We start from the raw sequence: 17651 nt of genomic DNA, 5'->3' as shown, positions 1-17651 counted from the left end.
GCCTAGGTCTAAATCTCCTTTTGTTGCAAATGTTGCCACTTTGTCATGAAATGTATATAACAACATAATAAATATCTAAAATAATAGGTGTATTAGGTTTGATGTGGCATAGTGATCTACATTGGCACTTCTTTTTGCACACTTTAAGTTATAAAGTAAATTTTAGTTGATATTTTTAGTTGTTGACTTAATTTAACAGAGTTTAATTTTCTCTTTTACATATGCTCTTTAGAAGCCAACATATAAAGAACAAATAAAGTTGTCTTTAAATTTAAACAACCAATCCTCTTATGAGTTTCTAAACCCAGAGAAGAAGAGGAAAGCTAATATATCATAAATACAAAAACAAAACCACAACAGTCAAATTTGGATTGTGTGTGTGTGTGTGTGTGTGTGTGTGTGTGTTGTTTTTTTGTCTAAGACCAAAGTCACATTCAATAAGAGTGCAGGGATAATGTTTGAAGAGGATGTAACATGCATTATACGAGGCAACTTTTAGCTCGAATTCATATTTGGATCCCTATCACAAATTTACTTTAGAGAGTACTACATATTACAGTAGATTGAGAGACAATAAACCAACAAACAAAACCCAAAGTATAGGCAAAAGAAAAGTGACATATTTGGTTTAGTGAAAAGAGGCATCCATGGAATATATAACAGAAATCTCCAATAATATAAGCTTTTCCATTGATGATGGAGAGGGTTTAGAAAATGAGATTTAGGATTCAGAATGAGTTAAGTTTCCAAACTGTAAGGATTTCGAGATGCAACAGAAGTTATCACAAAATATTAGAAATAATTTTTTTGGGGACAGCAAGAGTCAACCTGGACAGAAGAGGGAAATGTTGGGGCAGGGTGGCAGGTCATGAAGGGAGTAGGGAAAAAATCAAGCTATGGCTTTTAGAATTTCTAGGACTTGTTTAACTCTAACTGACCTGTTACTTAGGACAAGTTTGATCTTAGTGACTGCACTGGATTGCATAAAAAATTGTATATTAATATACAAATAAACGTGTATTACTTGCAGCTCCTCTTTCTGATAGCCTTATAGTCTCTAGTCTCTCAAAGTTGGATTATAGAATAATGATTTCTTCTCTGATCAAAAGCCAAATAGTATATGTATATCTGATCAAATGCTCAATTGTGAAAATAGAGTTACAAATTTATCTAAATTCAAGTTCATTTTTAATATATAAGTTTGATAATAGTATTTAGTAACCAGAAACCTTTCCAGATCCTCAGTTGTGAGTTATAAAATATCTGAACAGAGGTTTTCTTAAACTATAACTGGCATTTGTATGAATATCCAGTGGTAATCATGATCTATTAATATACATTTTTAAAACAGTAGTATATTTATAATATTGGCCAATTCCTCCCTGACATTTTGAGATATTTTCCCCTCAACATTCTAGGTACTGCCAAATAGGCTTGATATTAATATTTGAACTCATATAAATCATTAGTCTTGGTAACATTATTTGGTTGTGATTACATAATTACTAATAATTTTTTTAACATTTTATATTAATGCTTTCGTCTTCTAGAAAAAGTTTAACGAATTTCCTAGCCTTTAATGTCTGGCTCCCAAAAGAGGAAAAGGGGAAAAATGAAGATGCAGGGGGGACACCAGCCCTTGAAATCCCCTTGAAATCATTTAGCTGGCAGGGCAGGGTCTTGCAACAATAGAGCAGGTGCAACAACAAAAGCTCTTTACACCTCTGTGATCAGAAGCAATAATCAACGATTAGAGAACAGATCCCCAATATTTGGAGGACAGAGTCCTCATTGTCTACCCTGACTTCTACAAGCTGTGTGCAAGCTGCTCCAGAAACACATGAGCAGCTGCCTGCCTCAGGGTTGGGGATGGAAGATAGATAGCTGCTACTGTGATGAGGGCTGAAATTGACCAAATTAACCTCAATTTACCATCCAATTTTCCCCTGGAAGTTACAAGCCTTCCATAGACTGCAGAATCCCAACATAGTTACATCAATTGTGAGACAGGTTCCTGGTGCTTCCTACTCCACCATCTTCCCAGAACCCTCTGGAACATTGCCTTTTATAATATTGTCTCCACATCTTCACATCTTCTCTGTTCTCACCAGACTAAGAATACCAACTTGATCGTAGTTGATATGCTGTAGGTCTTGATCTTTCCTGAGATATATCTCGATTTGCCTTTATTTGTCATACAAAAGAAATAATTCAAAAATCTGAGTCCAGAAACCTGTTTGCACTTTTGCATCAAATAGCATTCTTAAGCCAGATCTAACTGTGGTGTATATGTGTGTGTGTGTGTGTGTGTGTGTGTGTGTGTGTGTGTGTGTGTGTGTATGTCAATGATCTCTGCCTTGAAGGAACTGGACAACATACCTGTTTAGCACTAATCAAAGGTGTCCTATTTGCATAGAAATTCAAATGATAAGAAATTTGATTAGGTTTCCTAAGACTAAATGCTGTATAAGTGAAAGTCTTTCATTGCAATGCTAGCCTGTAGTCAGGATACCTTAGTCTTGCCTTCCCAATGATCTTTCAAGCAATAGTCAAGAAATTTTGCAATTGTGTAAATTTAAAATTGCACTCCCATCTCCCCAGAACATAATCATGCTAGTTTTTAAATCATAAATATGTTTGATCATTTTAGAACCTTTTAAAAAACAAGTTTATTGGTATTCTGATCATCTTTTTTTTTATAAAGATTCTAAAAAACATTGTAGAGCCATGGAAGTTTATTCTAAATCAGATTAGATCATCCAAGCAAATAAAATTTGGGTAATTATGTCCGAAGTTATACAAACTAGCATAACTAGTATAGTCTCATTATAGAAAGATAAATAAATTTGTAAATTACATAAATGAAATAAAGATATTCTGAGATAAAGAGTAAAGGAATTTAAAATGGGAGCTTTCAAAATTTAAATTTATCCTTTTTACCTCAAACACTTAAATGAGAGAATACAATATTAAGAACCGTGTTTCTTATATTTCCATAAAATTATTTTTCCATCTATTCAGAAAATTTGTGAAATTTTGGAAAAATATGAAATAAAAGCTATCTTATAGTGTTTATAGAAAAATGGATACTAATGTGTTAAACTCCTATACATTTTCAACAATGAGGTTTAATGGGAGATATTATAATTTATATTATAAGTAATAGATTATTTCTGTCAGTTACATCTAGCATTGTCTCAGAGTCATAGTTCTCAAACAGTTAAATACACTGAGCAGTCCGCACCTCTCACTGTTAGAGCACTTTAGTACTAGAGTTCTCACTTTATTCCACTGGGGATAAAAAAAAATCTTATCCCATTTTTTAGAATGATTGCATTAAGCAGATGTATAACATTTCACAATAACAAGTAGCAAATTTTCCTGTAAATAAAAATTCTGATATGTTTTCTTAACTTTAGTAGTATATAAGACAATTTAGAAATTCTTTGTAAAAGTTACGCAAGCTAACTTATGTACATTAATGCTATTATTTGTGCAGGCTGCCTTAGAGAAAGAATGGCTAGCTGTAGATTCCGCCTGCTTCCCTTCACAAACACAGCTTTTACCAAACCAGCTGCACTGGCCAAAGGTAACATGTCATGGAAACCTCTTAGTGCTCGATCTGTGCTCATTTCTTAGGGTTGTGCTATTTTGCAGTGATTAATAATACAATTTATTGACTTGAAAAACACAATTACTTTTAGAAGCCTCTGACTTCCTCCTCATCCCCAGATGTAATTATTCATGTAGCTTTTCTTTCATTTGCTCCTAATTTTTTTCTTTATTTTGGATTTCTTTCAACACTTTATTTCACAGTAGCAAAAAAAAAAATGATGCAGTTCAGCTGCATATTTGACAGTAGACTAAAATCACTAGTTGAAAGCACTTTTAAAATATAAAAATATGCATTAACAGGGCAACAGCTGAAGATTCTCAGTCAGAGGTCAATGTACTGCAATATCTGTTATTTATTTGATAATCTTTGAAGTTTTTGTTTCCTGAGATTTTTAAAGATCTTTGCAATTAATCATTTTGTATATGCAAACTATACCAAAAAGCGTATTCCTCATCACTACAACAAAGAATACTTATATCTTTAGTACTTAAATTTCATTTTATTATAATGATCAATTTTTATGCATTTTCCTTAGGAGGCTACTTGCTTTCTGCTACATGTAAAATAATACAATATAAATGCTAGGATTTTTCAATTTATTTTATCTTTATGTACATTTTTTCCTGATAAGTTTCCTGGAACCTTAAACTATGATACTTCACTTAATTTACCAAGTCGTCCAGCTCAAGCATGGATATGTAATGAGAAAGAAAATTTGTTTTCATCGGAACACACACAGTTCAATGGCAGGTAAGCCAAATCGCTTCTTGGACCAACCCATCAATGACATACTTAAGAAGAATATTACATTCTTTGCAAAAGTAGGAGAATAATGAAAATAGGAGCAACTTTACTTGTTTAGAAGATGGAGCAACATTTAGTGTTAAAAAATAGTTATTTTATGGAGTTTTCAATGTAATAAAAATATGTAAGGTAGTAGATTCATTCAAGAAACTACAAAACTTGTGTCAGTTAAATAATGTAATTGTTGTAAACAAGTAAACTTTTAAATACTATTATATAGGTTGAAATAAAAATTAGAATAAAAATTCTGGTGCTGCATTTCTTTTCACAAAAGGATTGAAATATGCTTCAAGTAATTGCAATGTAAACATTTTAAATTAATGGCAGACATTTATTGCTTTTCAAGATAAAGCTTTTCTGTAACTTAAATGGATTTTATTTTCAAGTTTGAGGCAACATAAATAGCTTGTAGTTTTAAAAAGTGCTCATATACTTGTGTTGATTCAGTTGTGTGGGTTTTTTTCTATTGCCAGGTCAGAAAATAGCACTTTATCCCAGGCACCTGAATCAAAGACCAGCAGAAAGAGTTTGCTAAAATCCGAAAAAGAGGAAAAAATTTCAGAAGAATGGTATGTGGTCTACTTTACACTAAAATATTAAAGATTTTAAAAATTGACTCTTAAATGTCCAAGGCAGTATTTTTCAAGATTTCAAAAATACCTTTATTAGTTTTTAAGAAACTATGTATCTGTTAAATTTCACATTCTTAAATGGAAATTCAAATTTGCTTTAAGATAATATAATTCAGATATGTATGTTTATATGTATATGTTTATATAAATATTGCCTGTATATTTGTTTTGCCTTATTTAATTTTAATCTCTTAATAGGGGCTTTAAGGATATTTCTACTGCTCAGCAAATGCTGAAGAGAGCACAGAAAATGAAATCAAAGAAATTAAGGAAAAAATTAGGTGGGTATTCAATGCTCTTTGAATAATAACTATGTGTTTGACATGGAATATACATTCTTTTAAAATATTTTTACCAAATTGTATTTAATAAGAACAGAAATGAAATGCAAATATGAGTATTTCTGAGATAATAACTCCAAAAATAAATAAAATTATGTTATTACAGTAAATTATTTAAATGTTTTTACTTTTTTCTATTTCTTATCTACTTTGCTATTGATTCGTCTATCTATTGTGCACTCAAAAAATTATTCTGTAATTTATATTGAGCAGGTTTATTTTGGCAAAAGTTGATTTTAAACAGCATCTGCTTCATGTGCTTATTCCTTTGTGTGTTTTTAAATTGCATGTTTAGTCAATAAACTATTTATGTAAATTCATCAGGTCCATGAACTGTTCATATTAGCTATGAACTTGATAAATTGGAAAAGAAGCACAATGATATGTATCTTTCATGATTATGTAGAACTTGGGAAAATAAAATCCACTTTAGTTATAGAAAAGCATCTTTTCTTCTATCCCACTTATCAGGCTATTCTTTAAATCATTTGTTGTTCTTTGGATAACTTTAAATGATTATGTTAGCATAATTACTTAATTACTTAATATGTGAAGTAGTTAATAGGTGGCAAGGCAAGGCAAGAAATAGCAAGTTATTATGACTTTATATCTATAATTTGCAAATTGCATACATATTTGCATTTACTCATAACTTTATAATTACTTACTTATGAAATCATAGACTTAGCATACAAAGAAGCATTGAAAAGGTTAATTTTATCTTTATTATTTTTCTATGTATTATTATTTATTATTAGTTCAATAGTACAATTCTAGGTAGCATATATAATATATATTTAATGAAAAGAAAAACAAATAAAAATAACCAAAATACTGTTAGTTTTCAAAGAATAACTGATATGTGTTGGCATAATACTTACTAGCCACTGATAAAGTAGTGGTAATTCATTTTTATATTCACAGATGTTCGACTTTCCTTTTTTGGTGTTATATTAGTGATATCTTAATTTTTTATTTTGAGATAACTAGTATTTTTTGTTATGTACTAAAAGTTTGTCATTTTTAAAATATTAAAATTAATTTCAAGCATATTTTTTAGTACTAGAACATTAGCTGTTTTGATAATAATAAAACTTTCTGAAACTCCTGTGGCAAGTTCAAATATCAGAAGTGGCTTAAGAACTGATTCAACCAATGTTAAACAATTACTAATTTATGCTCAATATTTATTTTAAAAAGTATTTTCATGGTTTCTGATACTGAAGCTAAGGAAAAGTTTATTTTGTTAGACTCAGTCTCTGAAAATATATAGATTTTTCTTACTAATTCTTATAACCCAGCAATTGTTTTTTAGGTTGAGCATAGTAAATAATATGTTTTAGCAAAGGTTTGAATAAGGAATATTTGCTTATACATAAAAATAATTGCTTTGATGGCCAAAAATTAGACATAATTATTATCAGGCAAAAATTAAACCTCTTTTTATCTGTCACAAGGGGGCATGGTAGGGTAACAAGCAAAAAAGTACAACTAGACATCCAAGTTAACAACCACATCTTAAATTTAACATTTTAATAGTGGTAATTAAGCATGGCCTGTTAGGTAAAAATCCAAAATGGCAGTTGTATAATTTTTATTGGGAGTTTTGCTCTAATTACATGACTATAAAACCAGTTGCATTCTTATTACTGTGTGAGGTTCTGTATCTACCTGTTAAGCGTTTGTTTTACCAAAATACTATTAGATTGATGAAATAAAAGGTTTTTTAAAAAACTGAGTTCTAAAATGTAAAACTTAATGATAACCATAAATTCTCCTCATGCTGTTTCTCTGCTCTCCCTTCATAACAGATGCACATCATAGAAATAGTCAAAGTAAGATTAAAGAAGAGAGTATCAGGGGGCCCTTCTCCATTATGATGCTTTAATATTCCACCAGATTGATGATGTAGCACTTATGTCATTTTGTATCTGTGAGCAATTATTTAACACTGTAACTTGAGTCTTCTTCTTTATAGAATAAAGCATTTTTTAGTACTTTTCCAGTTTTATAATTTAATCAGTCTGTGATATGCTATTTATTTATTTGAATATGACCAAAATAATGACCATAATTTAAAAATTCTACTCATTAATAAATTAAAATAGTATTTTAAATATTTAAATTCTGATGGAACTTAAAAATTTACTAATACTTTTCAAATATAAATGGAGATATATCTTACATGGACAACTTGAAATTTTCAAGCCACCAGAGGGCAACATTTTCCTTAAAACTACTAGAGACTAACTAGGTCTGTGGGGATAGGGAGGGTGGCAGGTGGGGCTTCAGAGAATAGAAACTTTTAATTAAATGGAACCAGTTACATCCTAAATCTAACACAGCCACAATTTTCAAGGAGGTGAAGCATAAATGCATGGAGTATGGAAGCTTTAATTCAACTTTCTGCCATGAAACCTTAGAGCAAGTTGCTCTGTAGCAAGCACTTAATAATATTTTCTTTTTATATCTTTTACATATATTTATTAGCCAAGGGATATATGAGACAATAATATTTGATTTATGATGAGAGTGAGAATAGGGCAAAAGGCATGGGGTCAATTATTTAAAGAAAGTTGCAGGTAGAGTAATAATACCACTGAGAACGCTGATTAATGAAGAAGCAAGGGGCTGAGGAAACACACAGTGTGGGCAGCCATCAGGGGAGACTCAATATTGATGACTTCTATTGTGATAAATGAGCCCATTTGCTTTAAAGAGAAGAAGCAGGAGGAGGAGGGGCAGGGCCAGGGAAATTGATGGGAAGCCACAGGAGAAAATACAAAATTGTGAGAAGTTACCTTGATTTTTTTTACTCAATTTGGGTTTGGGTTCTGATTATTGTTATTCCTAGTAAATTGTTGATATTTCCCTCATGATGAACATAAGCACAAACCAGTTATGACTAGTCTTGTTTTTGTGGGGTTTTAGATGTTTGTCTTTTTGTTGTTACTGTTGGCTTATGCACAGAATTTCAGCATGTGGTGATCTGCCCTGGAAACTAACAGATACCTAGGGAACTTTAGAGTTTGATACTGTAGTCAAACACATTATGTACAAAGTGAGAGTTGCTGGTTTATTGAAAATATGAGGGTCAATAACCTAAAGGTAGTGAGTATACTAGTAATTGGTAGCAAGACTGAGATGAGCCAAGTGGGGAAAAAGAGTGAGTGACTGGCTTTGAGGTGGACCACTCCTCAGAGAGGATGAGTCCTGGGCATAGGGATTTTGGTGAAGAACAGGTGGCAAGAAGCTTAAGGGCTATGGACATAAGGCTGAAGACATAATGTTTCCAACATTTATCATGCTTATGCATTTTGAATTTCATAATTAGAGAAAAGAAAGAGCAGGCTGGAGAAAACAAAGTTAATCTATAATAATAAAAGGGTAATTTGCTAATTAGACCGGACATCATTCCAGACATCCTTCCGGACAAAGCTGGGGGGCCGGAGGGAAGCCCGGGTCCCAGGTGCCAGAGGGAAGCCAGTGCTGGCAGCCGGGGGAAGGAAGGCCTACTTTTGCATGGATTTTGTGCATTGGGATTCTAGTTTACTTATAAATGTAGAGCCACAAGTAGGGATAAGTATCATTTTGCATCTATTTGTAACACCTAGCACAGTGTTAAGTACATGCTAAGCATTCATTAATTTGTGATTTTATTTCAATAAAGAAAATAGCTTGAGACTGTGTTGTTAACATTTAGTTATAGACAAGAATTAAGCCTGCTAGAAAATACGAGGCTAATTTTTTAAATATGAATTAAGCAGTTCATAGGCTATAGCAAAGAGATCAGGTTGTAAAATGATAAGGCAACTAAGGAATGTTAAGGGGGAAGCATGAAAGGGGAATAGTGTAGACCCATGGTCGGCAAACTGCGGCTCGCGAGCCACATGCGGCTCTTTGGCCCCTTGAGTGTGGCTCTTCCACAAAATACCACGGCCTGGGCGAGTCTATTTTGAAGAAGTGGCGTTAGAAGAAGTTTAAGTGTAAAAAATTTGGCTCTCAGAAGAAATTTCAATCGTTGTACTGTTGATATTTGGCTCTGTTGACTAATGAGTTTGCCGACCACTGGTGTAGACAAAACTGTGGTAAAATGAAGTTTATCAATGATGTGTTTTGTTTACCTTAATGATTTCCAACAAATTTCCAATAATTTTATCAAATCTTACTTTCTTATATCCACAAAATGATGATAAAACTCATTTGAATAGTAGTGTCCTTGATGCTAAGACTCTATTTGTTCCACACTGAATACCCAGAACCTAATACCCTGCCTGGTATATGGTAAATGTTCAATAAATAACTGTTAATCAAATCAGAAATAAGTTATATAAGAGTCACTAAATACATTTGACTTCGAGTATGTGTATGATTGTGTATAGGGTAGTATAATCATTTAAGTGCATATTTATATTTGGGAAGGCAAATTTAAATTAGTAAATATTACTCCTTATAAGATGATGAAATATAGTTAGTCTTTCAGTCTTAATATAAAACTTATTTTACAACACTATTATTCTTGGCACATAAAGAAAATGAATAACAACCAGGTTTTCACTATGAAGATAGTGAGGATAAATCAGTGAGCTAAGGTCAGGATTATGGAAACTAAAATGGGATTCCACAGGGAAGGAAATAATTTTTAGTATATTCTAATTTCTAAATAAAATTATGTTGTTTAAATGAGATAATGGAGATAAAGTTTCAAGTACAGTGCCACATACATACTAGAAACTCAGTTTACTTATGGGTTTCTTTAAATATTTTATTAAGATGTATTAAAACCCATTTCCCAGACACTGGGCAAGTCATACTGGGAGCTATAAAGACTTAAAAAAAAAGGACAGACTATTGATGATATCAGAAGAATCAATTTAAATGTATAAACCTGACTTTACAATGCAAGAAAGTATGTCACATGCTGTACTCTTTGCAATATCCTTATCTCTAAGCTTTCTTACTTGATTATGTAGTTTTTGAGAGTAAGAATAGTGTCTTGTTCACAGTGGTATTTCCAAGGACTATTAAAATTAAGTGACACCCCCCCCCAGAATTACTATGTTTTTGTTTATCATTATCCCTTTGAAATTTGAATTAACTTAAGTTTTAAATCAATTTAAGATGGTAAAATAAGAATGTTTTGAAATAAAATACTAAAAATGTAGTGCTCTTTATGCTCTTTTGATGAATAAAATTATCTTACTGAGTAAATAGAGCTAGACAACTATTAAATATTTTGTTTATATTTGCTTATTTAATCTTGATAATAGTGTGAGGAAAGTGTTATTGTTATCCATGTTTTACATATTAAGAAATCAAGTCACAGACAAATTGTTATTTCCCCAAGGGAGTGCCAAAGTACTTATAAAAGATCAATATGTTTTATTCTATGTGCTATGTTGAATAAAATGAAATCAATTATGGATCCATCAAACTTTTTCAATATATTCCACCTTATTATATGAAGGATTCATGATTTAAAAGAATAGAAAAATTGGAATTATTATTATTAAGTTGTAATTATACTAGTATGCTTGCTAGCTGACATTAGTTGAGCACCTACACTTATGTATACACAAATTTTGATGCTTTACACACATGATCTCATTAAATCTCACAGTAATTCTTCAAAACCATTTTTTTTTCTATTGGACAGAGGAGGTGGCAGAGGGTGAGAGCATTTTTACCAGAGTCATAGAACTAGTGTAAGTTTGACCTTGAATCTAACCCAGGTCTGTTGAATTGTAATGCCTTTGCCTGAGAAAATACATATTCAAATGGAAAGGCAAGACAATCAGAACAATGTGAGGAAAGATCAGCAGGTTATAATAAGGTGTCATTACAGGTATGTAAGCCCATGGTAATCTGTCTGCCTGAATGACTAATGCTCCTTTGGCATGCCATTATGTTTTTCTGTAAATAACTTAAATGATATGTAATACTTATTCTATTAAACATATTTTAATATATACATGCAAGGATTTTATTGTTCTTTTTGATGGTTTATATTGAATATATAGAGAAGAACCCAACTCATAATAATTCATGTCACTTATAATTATGAGATGTGCCCAAATATTGACCAATTTTTCCCTAATGTTAAGAAATATAATCTCTGTGAAGTATATAAATTATGCTTAGTAAAGATAATTATTAGAGGAATAGTGGAAACCTTCAGTTTGCTCATGCTAGAGAATAACTATGGAGATACTACCTGTTTTTCAGATTTATACTCCAAAACACATGCTGTCTTAGCATTTCATGAAGATATGTATTTTGGGGTTTATAATGTTTAAAATCTTATTTTTCCATCTAGTATATTTAATTCTATTACACTAGGTATTAATCAAAGATTCTTTTTTTTTAAATAAATCTCTATTGTTGAAAGAATTACATATGTCCCTTTTTTCCCCCATTGCCTTCTCCAACCCCTTGCAAGATGATGTGAGTTACTAAGAAATGTACATTGAACTAAATTGTGGTTTAATGCTAACCTACAATATATTATTTGTTTTTATTGAAGTATAATTGACATACACTATTTTATTAGTTTCAGGTGTACAACTAAGTTAACCTACTTTAATGTAAAAATTTCCACTCTTTATTCTATTTCCTATTACTTACTATATTTTTCTTTTCTTACAGTTCATCAACAAGCAAAAATCTTTTGTCTTATTTTAATTTACCAAATCCCCAATTTTACATTGTATAGAGCCATTCATTCAAATAAAAAGAAATATATAGGGCCCTACATTTACAATTATCCTATTTATCTTGTAAAATTACTAGATTTAGAATTATATTGGGTATAAAAATACATAGGATTTTTTACATTTTTGTTATATAAAATACAATAAATTAGGGCAATAAAGAAACTATTAATTTATCTGTAAAATTAATGAATAATCATTTTATATCTGTTCCTCATCTCATTAGTTATCTTCCTTCCATCTCACCTAGCCCAGTTTCTCATAGTTTAGAGGAGAAAAACATAGGGTATTTGATATTTCCTAAAATAATAGCTTTTACCTATTATGTATTTATGGAAATTGTGTTTATTACAGCAGAAATATTAGGGATTTAAATAAGGAGCTAAAATAATAAACAGTGAAGCAACTTCTCAAATAAAAGGATGATGCCATAACTGGAAATTTTAAATGTAAAATTTGTTCACATTATTAGTGTTTCTGCCTTTTGTATTAAATAGTAGCTATGTGTTTAATCAGATAACCAATAGTAGCTTGTAAATCTTCCTTCCTCTTGAATTTTTTGGAATAGTTTGAGGAGGATAGGTGTTAGTTCTTCTCTGAATGTTTGGTAAAATTCACTTGTGAAGCCATTCAGTCCAAGACTTTTGTTTGCTGAAGTTTTTTGATTACTGTTTCAGTTTCATTAGTTGTAATCAGGCTAATTACCTTTTCATATTTTGAGTCTTTAAAAAATAATATCATCAATTTCACAGAGTTTTATAGAGCAAGTATCATATTTAATATTATCATAAAAATATATAGCTATTTCAGAGAAGGAATGATCCAGGGCTGACCTTCTGTCTTATCTGCCTATTTTGTCCAGATGCCACTGTGCGCCTAGCATTATTCAAAAACAATGAAAATAAAGTTTCTGCTACAAAATCACCAAAGAAGCTACAACCCAGGAGATGCGGTTACTTTGAAGGTATGTTTTAATCACAGATTCATAGAAAGGTAAACAATATAAAGATGAAAATGTATATTTAAAACAAATTTTTAAATTTTTAAAATCCTCAATAGTACTAAAGGACATATATGAAAAATTATATATAAGCCATAACTAAATAAAAATCAAAATATGGTTCCTGGAGCTAAAATATGAATTTAGTGTATTGATTAAATAGCATAGTGTGTGCTATTAGTTTTAGTATTTATGTCAATGCTTGCATAAATTTGAATTCCTTCTATTTTTTGTGAGAGTCCTATAATGCTGTATCATTAGTTTTACTATATAATTTAAATTTTTAATGACAGATAATATTAGCCTATGTCAATGGAAATGATCAAATATTGAAATGATATTCTAATATATTTAATTTACTACCAATATACACAAATTGTATTAAATATTTAAAATTAAAATCTGGAATTTACTGGAATTAAAATGTGTTTTCAATATAAAACAAGGCTTCACTTTTAGTAAGGTTTCGTTTTCTTATTACAATCTTAACTTCACCACTCACTATTTTAAAAGAAAAAGTGGAAGCGGACATCCTTGTCTTCTTGTTCCTGTTAAGGGAAGCACTTTTAGTTTTTGCCCATTGAGTATGATGTTGGCTGTAGGTTTGTCATCTATGGCCTTTATTATGTTGCAGTATGATCCCATTATTCCCACTTTGATGAGTGTTTTTTATCAAAAATGGGTGCTGGATTTTGTCAAATGTTTTTCTGTGTCTGTTGATCATGTGATTTTTACCCTTCATTTTGTTTATGTGATGTATTACATTTATTGGTTTTTGAACATTCTACCAGCTTGTATCCCTGGAATTGCATCCCTTGCACTTGGTCATGGTGTATGATCTTTTTAATGTATTGCTGAATCTGATTTGCTAATATTTTGTTGAGGATTTTAGCATCTATATTCATCAAAGATATTGGCCTATAATTTTCTTTCTTTGTAGTATCTTTATCTGGTTTTGGAATTAGGGTAATGCTGGCTTCATAAAAATAGCTTGGAAATCTTCCTCCCTCTTGAAATTTTTGGAATAGTTTGAGGAGGATTGGTGTTAGTTTTTCCTTGAATGTTTGGTAAAATTCACTTGTGAAGCCACCCAGTCCAAGACTTTTTTGTTTGTTGGTTTTTGTTTTTTTTTGATTACTGTTTCAATTTCATTAGTTGTTATCCATCTATTCAGGTTTTCTGAATCTTCCTGATTGAGTTTTGGAACATTGTATGTTTTGAGGAATTTGTCCATTTATCCCAGATTGTCCAACTTGTTGGAAAATAGTTGTTTGCGGTATTTTCTAATAATCCCTTATATTTCTGTGGTATCAGTTGTTATTTCACCTCTTTCATTTCTAATTTTATTTACATATTTGGGTCTTCTCCCTTTCTTGAGTTCTGAGTAAAGGTTTATCAATCTGGTATATCAATCTGGTATATCTTTTCAAGTAACTAGCTCTTGGTTTCATTGATATTTTGTTGTGGTTTTTTGTTTGTTTGTTTGTTTCTATGACATTTATTTCCACTCTCATCTTTATTATTTCCTTCCTTCTATTTACTCTGGGTTTTTCTTGTTCTCTTTCTAGTTCTTTTAGTTGTAGCTTTAGATAATTTATTTGATATTTTTCTTGTTTCTTTTTTATATATATTTTTAAAATATGTTTTTATTGATATTTTAAAGAGAGAGGTAGGGATATATATATATATATATATATATATATATATATATATATATACACACACACACACACACACACACACACACCAATGAGAGAGAAATTGATCGTCAGCCTCTGGGCACACTCCCTACTGGAGATCATGCCCACAATCGGGACATGTGCCCTGACCTGGAATGGAACCAGTGACCTCTTGATGCATGGGGCCATGCTCAGTCCACTGAACCATACCTGCTGGGCAAGATTTTTATATCTTGAGATAGGCCTGTAATGCTATGAACTTCTCTCTCAGGATTACTCTCTCTATATCCCAAGGTATCTTTTGATATTGATGAACAAAATAGGTCTAGAGGCATGGATGCATGGAACAGACTGACAGGTCCCAGAAAGGAGGGGAGTAAGAGGGAGATGGGAAGAGATTTACCAGGGAACTTACATGTAGATATGCATAACCCATGGACACAGATAATAGTGTGGTGAGGCCTGGGTGGAGGTGGGGTAGAAATGGGGACATCTGTAATACTGTCAACAATAAGACTAAATAAATAAAGCCCCCCAAAAATTATACAATAGAAGAGTGGAAATTCTGCTAAAATTAATACCAACTTGACAGATATTACCTGTTAAATAGGAGTGTTGTTACTTTAAAAAGGAAATGCCTAGGGAAAAGGATAATTGGGGCATTTTTTCCCTTTAAATTAGCACATACTTAAAAATCAGAAAAGAAATCTATCCTCACATGTTCTTTTGCATTTTCTCTTTTTCTATGAAATGTGAATCTAAGTAACTATCAAGAATAGTTTATATGTGCATATGGTATACTTATTAATTTCTGTGCTAATATAAAATACTAGAGGCCCAGTGCACAAAATTTGTACACAGGTAGGGTCCCTAGCGACTGCCAACTGCCGGCCAGGGCCTTCTTTTGTTCCACGCTGCCCCCTGGTGGTCAGTGCACGTCATAGAGAGCAATCTAACACCCGGTTGGTCTAACTCCCGAGGGGACACTTTGTATATTAGGCTTTTATATATATATATATATATATATATGTATGTGTGTGTGTGTGTGTGTGTGTGTGTGTGTATACATACATACTAAGAATAGTTCAAATAGTGGTAGAGATAAAGAGCACTATAAAACATGAAACATTTCCATATATACTCTATGATACAATGTGTATTTTTGTTTTCATTTCCACATGAAATGTGTTTAGGGTTTTTTTTTTCTACCTTAAGTATGTTTGGTATTTCATTAATTTCACTGAATGACCATTATATATGTGCCAGATATTTTAGTGACTAATAGTTACATTAAGACATTTTTTTAAAGGAATGGGCTTGGCAAAAATTGTTGTATATGGCAGAAATTTCCTGCCCCCCTCAGTAATATGTTTATTTCTGCTCCCTTTTCAAAGGGAAAGAGTGAGGCAAATATAATTTGATCATTGCTGGCCAGGTTGAATCCCATGTTATCTTTCCACTGCTCTGACCTCACCCCGCTCCCTGACTCACTCTTATTTGTAGCCAGTCAACTTGCATGTTAGCAGCCTGACTGAAACTGGCCTCCCTGTAGAGGACACATTTTTAAACCAGGTCTATTGAGATAAAATTTGCATAGTATAAAATGTACCTATTATGAGTACAATTCAATAAATTATGATATAGTTATATCACCATTACTACAGTCTAATTTTATAACATTGGAAGCCTTTTAATTTTCTTTAAAAGTTTAAATAAAATTAATAATTGGGCATCTTACCTTCCATAAATGAGGGAGACCAGAATTAAATTTTGCTGGAGGGTTAGATTGAATGACTCTATGTGAAAAAATATCTCAGCACAATGGCATGCCACATGGTCATATAATTTCTTTGGTATTGTTGAAATTGGATTATAGTATTTGACTATTTCTTTCTATAATGCCCATTTCTTTTATAATAATGTCTGATATTTTTAGCTATATTTAAAAATCCATTTTTCAAACTTTGTAATATTGTCAAGTGGGGTTATCATAATTACTCTTATAAGTTGTACTAAATATTTTTATTATTATTGTTGACTTTTTCTAGATATCACTAACAGGACAGAAAGGACAGTGGATATACTCTATTAGTCTAGGGTAAAATATATGCTTAAGTTTGAGAAATTTTAATATGAAATCCTATATAATAAAGAGGTAATATGCAAATTGACCATCACTCCAACACACAAGATGGCTGCCCCCATGTGGTCAAAGATGGCCGTCCCCATGTGGACACAAGAGGGCCGCCACAAGATGGCCGGCAGGGGAGGGCAGTTGTGGGCGATCAGGCCAGCAAGGGAGGGTGGTTGGGAGGAACCAGGCCTGCAGGGGAGGACAGTTGGGGAGGACCCAGGCCTGCAGGGGAGGGCAGTTGGGGGTAACCAGGCCAGCAGGGAAGGGCAGTTGGGGTTGACCAGGCCTGCAGGGAGGGCCGTTGGGGGGACCAGGCCAGCAGGAGAGGGCAGTTGGGGGGGGGACCAGGCCAGTAGGGGAGGGCAGTTGGGGGGCCAGGCCTGCAGGGGAGGGCAGTTGGGGTGACCAGGTCTGCAGGGGAAGACAGTTAGGGGCAACCAGGCTGGCAAGGGAGGGCAGTTAGGGGTGGCCAGGCCTGCAGGGGAGGACAGTTAGGGGCAATCGGGCTGGCAGGGGATCAGTTAGGCGTCGATCAGGCTGGCAGGGGAGTGGTTAGGGGTGATCAGGCTGGCAGGCAGAAGCAGTTAGTGGCAATCAGGCAGGCAGGCAGGCAAGCGGTTGGGAGCCAGCACTCCTGAATTGTGAGAGGGATGTCCGACTGCCTGTTTAGGCCTGATCCCACAGTATAAATACATAGTAAGTGCTTAAAATTTTTCATTGTTAGCAACATTCATT

General features: G+C 32.6%; 1 protein-coding gene across 4 annotated transcripts in view; it reads left to right on the top strand.

The window, feature by feature from the left end:
• Window positions 1–17651, top strand: part of LRRIQ1 (leucine rich repeats and IQ motif containing 1) — a gene marked incomplete at both ends in the record, with an annotated part of 281974 nt that overhangs the window by 135473 nt on the left and 128850 nt on the right. For all 4 annotated transcript variants that reach the window (XM_080659623.1, XM_080659624.1, XM_080659621.1 and 1 more), the window contains 5 exons: window positions 3500–3589; window positions 4248–4366; window positions 4894–4989; window positions 5251–5333; window positions 12966–13067. In XM_080659623.1, coding sequence (XP_080515749.1) covers window positions 3500–3589; window positions 4248–4366; window positions 4894–4989; window positions 5251–5333; window positions 12966–13067 — 490 coding nt within the window. The remainder of the gene's footprint in view (window positions 1–3499; window positions 3590–4247; window positions 4367–4893; window positions 4990–5250; window positions 5334–12965; window positions 13068–17651) is intronic.

The sequence above is a fragment of the Plecotus auritus genome (genome assembly GCF_963455305.1).
Source record: "Plecotus auritus genome assembly, chromosome: 3".
In the NCBI taxonomy this organism is placed as follows: Eukaryota; Metazoa; Chordata; class Mammalia; order Chiroptera; family Vespertilionidae; genus Plecotus; species Plecotus auritus.
This window is presented reverse-complemented; position numbering and strand designations above follow the sequence as displayed.